Consider the following 8,306-nt stretch of genomic DNA (forward strand, 5'->3'; position numbering starts at 1 on the left):
AGTCCTCGCTCTGTCTCTTTCTCAAAGGGTGCTGGGAAATTAGCAAGAGGATGCTTCACGTTTCGTCACAACTTTGCCAGAAAAAAAATGAGGGAGGCCAACAGCAAATCACTGCACATTTACTGAAGAGGTTAAGAGGTCAACCAAAAAATTATTAAAAAAAAAAAAAATGTTGGAAAAGTTGGGAAAATGGCAGTGGGATTCAAAGGGAAACACAAATGTGGAGGACGAAACGGGCCAGTATGGAGGTCAACTCAAAGGTCAAAGATGGGCTCACTCAAGGAACAAAAATCAAACAAACAAAAAAAAAAAAAAACATGGGGAAAAGTTGGACAAAAAGCTCCAGAAGTGCATCACATTCACCAAAGTAAAAGAACATTTTCTTATAATAAAGATTTCCATATCTCATGATTATAACATCTCAAAATTATGAGAGAATTAGATTAAGTACTCTGTCAAAACAGTGCTATCGGCTGTTTCATTGGAATGTGTTGCTATGGAAACAACTTGTCCAAGTTAACTTTCTGGCTGGCTGGTTACACTGAACACTGCAACTGTAAATAAAATTATAAAATAAAAAAATTAATTCATAAAATTATAGTGTTTATGTACATGTATGTGTCAAAGCCTCAAACAAAACAGGACAGAAAGCAAATCAACCCTTTTAATGATTATTATTATTATTAATAATTAATTTAATTATTTATAGTAATATATATGTAATAACAATAATAATGAATTAAAAAAACAACTTCCACCCTGCCTTGAAGCTCACTGAGTGAAATATTCAAATCCAAGACTCCATGTTTTTTATTGTTCCTCCATTCAATTAAATGTAAATTTTCTTGTAGTCTTGCATAGAATTTTAGACACATTTCCCCAAAATTCAGCCTGATATATTTGGTATAATATGAATAAAATAAAGTTCTGTGGATTTTAACAATATTTGGCAAAACAGGATTAGTTTGTATTGACTGACCCTACATCTGATTTTTGAGGGATTAATTCAGGAGGATGTCTTCATAGACCCACCTTATCAAATAATAATAACGACTTTAATCATGTTGATCTTTTGTCGTAATTTTACAATAAATACCCAGTTGTCTAAAGAGCACATTTAGAGTTAGAAAATGAAGTCATAGTTTAGCTTCTGGACTCAGTTTCCTCTACTGTATTCTATGTCTTATACCTACAGCCTATAGCCCTGAATGTGTTTTTCTTGTTTTGTTTTCTGATTGTGGAAGTCTAGTCTGGACTAGAAGAAATCGAGTAAAAAATATGAAATGTAAAGTCATAATTATAGGATATGGAAGCTGCAATTTTGATAAAGCAACTGGATTTTTTATGCTTTTTGTAGAGTGAATGCAATGCACTCCTGTAAAAAGAGAAAGAAAAAAAACAAGTTGAACAAGTCAACTTTTTCCATCAAAATGTAAAAGGTTAACCGGTCCATGGCACGGACCTTTGGTCATGAGTAAACTGAAGGGGGTTCTGCAAATCAGCATTGCCAGACATCAATGAATCACCCAGCTGCTCTGTGCTCGTTGAAGCAAAAATCAAAGCTCTTTTTTTTATTATTTCAGAATCTCACATGAGTCATGGTGAAGTTGATTTATTGGTATTACATGTGTTAATGTTGCAAAGAGTAAGATTCGGGTCACCATGTTTATTTATCAACATTAGTATGTTCATAAAGTCTAAAGTGTTCCACCTTTTTATTATCGCCAATTAATAAATTACTTTTAATTAAGTTACACTTGATCTTAGGAGTGATAGTTTGACTTGATTCACTTGCAGAAATTTCAACTGCACCTCATAAAGTGGATCCTGCAAAACCTGGATCTACTAAAACTGATTAAGATAATGCTAGTGTGAATGTTGCACTAATAAATAAATATAAACAAATACAATAAATTTGCATATTAATGATTTCATTCATTTATTAGATGAGGAATTAATGATTTAATTTAAAACTGGAATCGCAAAATCAATTATGACTTTAATTAAGACTTTGAATATTGCAAATTGCAAAATGTTATAAAATTGGAACTCTATTGTTAAAGCAAGAAAAACGAGCTGCAAGATGGAATATGAATGGCTGACCCTTAAAAAATGTTTTTTCAATTTACACTGTAAAATGTAATTATTTCAATCTTTTAAAAAAGGAAGAGAAAACAGAATTATTAATTGGCAAATGTATTTATTTTTTTAGTCTGAATTTATTTGGGAATCATCTAAATGCAAATTCAGTGTATAATACTTAATACTATGACTTTATTAATTGAAAATAATTTAAAATTGAAGTCCATAATTATTCTGGTGGCACACTTGCGACTCTGTACTCTGGAAGATTAAATAAAGAAAAGTACTGAGCAAAAAATAATAATAATTATAAAAATAACCTGGAACAGTTTATGTATATTTTATTTCATTATTTTCCGATAGATTTCACAGCATCCCTCAGTGACTCATGTAAATACAGTAAAATAAAAAATTGTTTTTTTGTCTCTGTGATATCACAGAAGTATTTCATTTGCCTTTAGCTTACTCATGAAAGGAAAAAAAAAATAATTTTGCTCATTGTTTTGCTTCTGAAAATTTTCATCTAAGAATAAATATGAGGAGGGAGAGAGAAAGAAAAAAACAGTTATCTGTCTAAAACCCCAGCTACCTTCTCTTCCAGGCTGGAGTCTTTAAACATCAGTGAGAAAGGCTTGATATGCTCTCTTCTCAACTTATCGCCACTCCGTAAGTCGATGGCGCTCTCTATTCGCTTGTTAATTTCCTCAGGACCAGAGTGGACATGCAAAGCTTGTGCGAGATGGTTTGGAAGCAGATTTATCGAATTTCTCGTTAGGGCAGCCAGAGTCTAGGGGGAAAGCACATGCACATAGAATGAACCTGCTTGTCCCCCTTTTTTTTGTTTCATTCAAGTTACAAATGAAAAAGAAGAACAGACACAGTTACGTTCATTACATCCACAAAAGAAAGAGAAAAATCAAGGAGGAGGAAGAAAAGAGGGGGAGTGGACCAAAATGCAACGTTCGCCATCAGACAGAGCAAGTCATGCATCTCTCATTCGCTCACAGCACGTTCACTTTGCACTGATGTTAGTGGTGACCAAGCTTGTCATTATGCACACGTTAGAACAAAGCTGCAGTTTTATGTCCACAACTGTGATTGGATGAGGACGGAGTGGCAACGAAAACACAACAAACAGATGAAAATTAAACACTATAAAGTAAGTGAAGGACAAACAACACAGCTGAGAAAGACAAAATGCAGGTAACTTTTCTCCTCCTGCTCCACAAGGATCGATCACTTTATCACCTCCCGTCTCACGCCTTTCTCTCTCTGTTAAATAAATACACCAAAGGTTTTTCCCTTCCCTGATTCTCTTATTCTTTATCTTTAAAGGTCTACACTGGTGGTTTTGCATGTGCAAAATCGACAAATCGTATTTCTAAAAGGCATTTAAGTTCCTATGACAAATATATGTTCTTATGGATCAACACAAAATATGGAGCTTTAAAACACATGACCTCAGTGTTCTTTGTAGTGCCTGACTGAAGGCAGATAATCCACTGCCAATAATTTGTCACCTCCATGTTTCGTGTTATGTGGTTCGGTGCAATAAAGGAAGCTCCATCATCTTGAACTTGGGGATCAAACACTGAAAAGCAAATTTTATAATCCAAGCAATGACCAGATTCACATTATAGTTTCACAGAGTTTAAGTTTCATTATCCTCAGTGTCCTTGAACACATCGGAGAAGAAGGTCACTACCAGCAGCTTCATTAGATAGATAGATAGATAGATAGATAGATAGATAGATAGATAGATAGATAGATAGATAGATAGATAGATAGATAGATAGATAGATAGAATCAAGGCTCAAGCTCTTCGTCTTGGCTGAAGCGTCACATCCACTGTAAAGAAAGGTTGTACCATACGGACCAGAGTCATTTTCTCAGAGTCACTGACATTAGCTTTCCAACATTAGCTGTGAGTTAAACCAGTCGTGTGGCAAACTTTGGACAAATTACCATTTGGAGTGTCTGAGCCCTGCGGGGCTGGCAGCCATTAAAGTGATTACAAGAGCGATATGATGATGATGGAGATAATTGTGCGAAATTCAATGTGTCTTCTCGCCGACTCCGGCCAATCAAAAGTCTAGCCTCATCCTGCCAAGTGGAATCCATCACAATGAGATCAATAAATAACTGATGTTCTTGAACAAATCCGAATTATTGGATGTTTTTCTTTCTCTCTTTTTTTGCCTGTCAGGGTCACTGACTTATTACTGAGCCTCATTACAGGCAGACTTCATCTTAATCAGAGCTATCTGGAGATTATAATGACTGCTATTTCACAGTTTATTGGTCAATGCTCACAAATCACATGAGAGTGCAGCATTTATCAGTGTCAGCAGAAAGATTCTCACCTATTCAGAGAGCTTGGCTATTCAGCTGTAAGACAAGGACTCATTCAGTCCACCTTATTGCGCAGGACGTTTATTTCGATGACATATACTGCACCTGAAGTTGCTTGAAATGCGATATTTATACATGAAACTCTGGCTCTTTTGCCAATCTGGAGAAAAAAGTACAACCATAATTGGAGGTAGATCAGTATGATTTTTACACCAATTTCTAATATGAGAAAATTCTGATGTTTAGGTTTTTTAAAGGTCCATTATTACATTTTATCTGTGTTTTATTTGAAGTGTTGATGCATAAGAAGATATATTTGTGGTTTTAAGAACCAAAAACCATCTCAGTGCAGTTTTACATCTCCTCTCTCAGGCTTCTCTCTGGAGCTCTAGTAACAACAGGTGTGTGAGCAGATCAGAGGAGAAGAGGCTCTGAACCTCACAAACACCAAATCCTGCAAGCGGGTGGGTCTAAGTGGGCGGGGCTTGGGGTATGGCTGAGAGTGGTGACTGCTTTGACATCACAAAGTTCCAGAAGTCCTGACGGCTGGTTTTAAGGCTCAGTTTTTACTTTCACAGTATTAATATAGAACCTAGACCTGCTTTATAATCAAACTACACATGGACATCTGCCTTTAGACTATATCGGACCTTTAACTTAACAGATAATAGTAAATTGGATGTAAACAAAATAAAATAGACTCATGAAAAGTTGTAAATGCTTGGAACTTTTCCACATGCCTTTTATTTCTTTCTGTTTCTGGCAGAGAAGAGCACTAACTAAATGTAAAGCAGCCGATTTTGCTCTCAACACACAGTGAAGAGGGAGGGAGTGAGGGAGAGTTGAACTGAAGTTGAAGTTGAACTCAACAAAACCTCTTTTGCATATGAATGGAAACACGTGGCCCGTGTGTCAAATGATTAACATATCTGGAGCAGCCACAGAAAATACACAAGCCTCATTATAATGGAGACAATTGGACAGTGGTTTGTGAAATCACAAGAACATCAAATACTTCAGATGTGTGTGTTCCAGGGCGAGTTCATGGTGATGACACCAGTTTATTTCAGAATGATCTCACTGAGGAATACAGGGAAGTTATATATGAATGTGAAATGCTACATAAAGCTTTTTAATTAGTGATCTGCTACCTGAACTAAGTCTGGAGGACTTTACAGGACAATTCTGGTTCGGACTTGATCATGTTTTAATGTCCAAGTTAACTACTGAATACAGTTAATGTAACAGTTTAAAGGTCCCATATTGTATAAAGGTAGATGTCCATGTATTGTTTGATTATAGATCAGGTCTAGGTTCTATATTAATACTGTGAAAGTATCAAAGCCTCAGTCCACAGAGAAATGCACACAGCCTGTATTCAGAAACTGAGCCTTAAAACCAGCCGTCAGGACTTCTGGAACTTTGTGATGTCACAACAAAGCAGTCACTCCTGTCAGCCATGCCTCAAGCCCCGCCCACCGGGACCCACCATCCAACCTTGCAGGATTTGGTTTCTCTGAGTGTTTACCTGAAATGTTTTATATTTTTATTAGGTCATTCAGAAAACATTCAGCCAATCAGAAGAAATGCTCAGAGCCTTCTCTCTTCTGATTGGCTCACCGACCTGTTGTTACTAGAGCTCCAGAGAGAAGCCTGAGAGAGGAGATGTAAAACTACACTGAGATGGTTTTTGGTTTTCTTAAAACCACAAAATTATCTTCTTATGGATCCACACTTCAAAATTAAACACTGGAAAAGTGTAAAATATGGGACCTTTAAAAGCCAGTCGGACCGGAGCCAAAGAAAACCACCAGCACCTCTAAAGCTCACTAATTAATATGTTCTATCTAGTTTATTTAATCTGTACAAATAAAGAGCTGTGAAGTTGCTTGCAGTTCTCTACTGTTAATATAACAAAGAGTTTTATTTTCAAATCCTACTATTGCACAACATGTAGAAACCCACTTCTGTTACTGTCGCCTCTGTGCTCTCCACCTTCACATCTGCAGCACTGAAAACTCCCCGACGTCAGGTTCATCAAAAGGCATTTTGGGAAGAGTATGTAGGTAGTCACTGACTTGAAGCAGAATACTAAATAACTAAAACGCTTTGAACATCACAGACTGATAATGTATCAGTGTCTTCTCAGTTCAGAAAAGCAACTGGATTTAAACATGAAAACATTTCCTTGTGACACTTTAAAGAAACTCCAGAACATTCCCCCACTGATTTTCACCATCACTTGTTTCAGTTAGAGAAATCCTACTTCCCACACTGCAGTGAATGTCACATATATATTATATATTCCCTTATGTCGACGGAGCTACAATCTCGCATCTTATTTTTTGATCCTATTGGTTGAGATTTTTTTATACAGCTATTCTGACACATCTTCTGTCTGAAAAAACTCAGGCATTTCCACTTTAATTCAAAATAAGAGCGCAGCTGTGTAACATTCTTTTTTCTTCTGACACAGACCCTCTGTTGGAACCAGCAGGGTCAGACATGGATCACAGCAAAGAGGGTGCAGCTCCGTATCGGCAAAGGTGGATCTTATACTTCACAGACCACTTCAAAACCTCAATGAGCTACCGACCCTCAGCCGTCCACTCACGACACAGGGGCTCAGAGGGGACGGCTGCCAGCGTTATGAGCTGTGCTGCCCTGATTGTTTTTGACGTGCACCTCCCTAAAGGAGCATACAGCCTAAAGGCCACATGCTTCCATCTCTGACATTTCTCTTCTGTATATTGGCCGGTGTGATAGCGCCCGAAGCAGTGCTCGGCTGTATGGGGGCAAGCGGTATGGGGTTACATGTAAGATACATATTAATAACAGAAGGCGTCAATCTGTTGGAAATGCCAACATATGATGCTAGGAAAAGGGCAAGTGGAGGTGGGGGTTGGGGGGTTGGGGGGGTGTAAGATCAGACAGAGTGAACACGTACAGTAATGTCAGAGGATTTTCATCAGCTGGATGTCTCACATGTCTGATGAGTGTGACGGATTCACCAGAAAGCACAATTCACTGCTCTTCACAGGACAGCAAGCAGGCGGTTTATGTAAACCACAAACACGCTTCAGGGCAAAAGAAGGATCTGGACCAACAATGTACTGCAGAGTGAAATATCTTCCAGAAAGAATGAACTGAAACCCGCTGTAAGATCCCCTGAATTTCCATATAGCGCCGCCATCTGGCCACCAACATTTCTAGTTGAGTTCCCAACAGAATAACTGACATTATTTCTAACATTAATGTGCTAATGTAAAGAAAACATTTATTCTTTATTGTTCCATTAAAAAAACTTACAATCAGTATAAAACACCACCTGAAGTAAAGAACAAAAAGTAACATGAAAATAAACAAAGAAGTTCCAACAGAGGAACTGGGCCATGTTCACACACTAATGTGCATGCTAATGGTAGCATTCAGGCCAATGCAGAGCCTCAAACCTATAAAATACCAAATCTAATAAATAGGAAAAAGGACACTGAATATGACATGAATTATTTGAAGACGTGAAGTCCAGACGACTTAAACAACTATTCTAATCTCATTGCATCACTGCATGATGAAAGAACAATTCTGATAAATGGTCATGATGGTTTATATTCATAAATATAAATTCATAAATATTCATTAATGCATAAATGTTATTGTATTCATAATCTGCCCGTGTTGTACCTATGTTAAGTTAGGACAGTGAGCAGGGTGCTAATATAAAGATGTGTGACTGCTACTGGCCTCTGAAGTGTGTATCTTCAAAATCATTTAATTTAAATCTAAATTTAAGTGTTGATCCATAAGAAGAGCCTCCTCTCTTCTGATTGGCTGACTGTTTTGCGAGTGGGTGGGCGGGGCTTGGGGCATGG

General features: G+C 37.2%; 1 protein-coding gene across 2 annotated transcripts in view; it reads right to left on the minus strand.

The window, feature by feature from the left end:
* The window catches only part of adcy8 (adenylate cyclase 8 (brain)), an 89,371-nt gene that overhangs the window by 25,335 nt on the left and 55,730 nt on the right, over window positions 1-8,306 (minus strand). The window contains exon 8 of one of the 2 annotated variants that reach the window (XM_023396719.2): window positions 2,672-2,869. The exons of the other annotated variant lie outside the window; for it this stretch is intronic. Within the exon in view, the coding sequence (XP_023252487.1) occupies window positions 2,672-2,869 (198 nt within the window). The remainder of the gene's footprint in view (window positions 1-2,671; window positions 2,870-8,306) is intronic. 2 annotated transcript variants of the gene reach the window in all.

The sequence above is a fragment of the Seriola lalandi genome, unplaced genomic scaffold (genome assembly GCF_002814215.2).
Source record: "Seriola lalandi dorsalis isolate HSWRI2012SDOR001 ecotype SW California unplaced genomic scaffold, Sedor1 jcf7180002054982, whole genome shotgun sequence".
Lineage (NCBI taxonomy): Eukaryota > Metazoa > Chordata > Actinopteri > Carangiformes > Carangidae > Seriola > Seriola lalandi.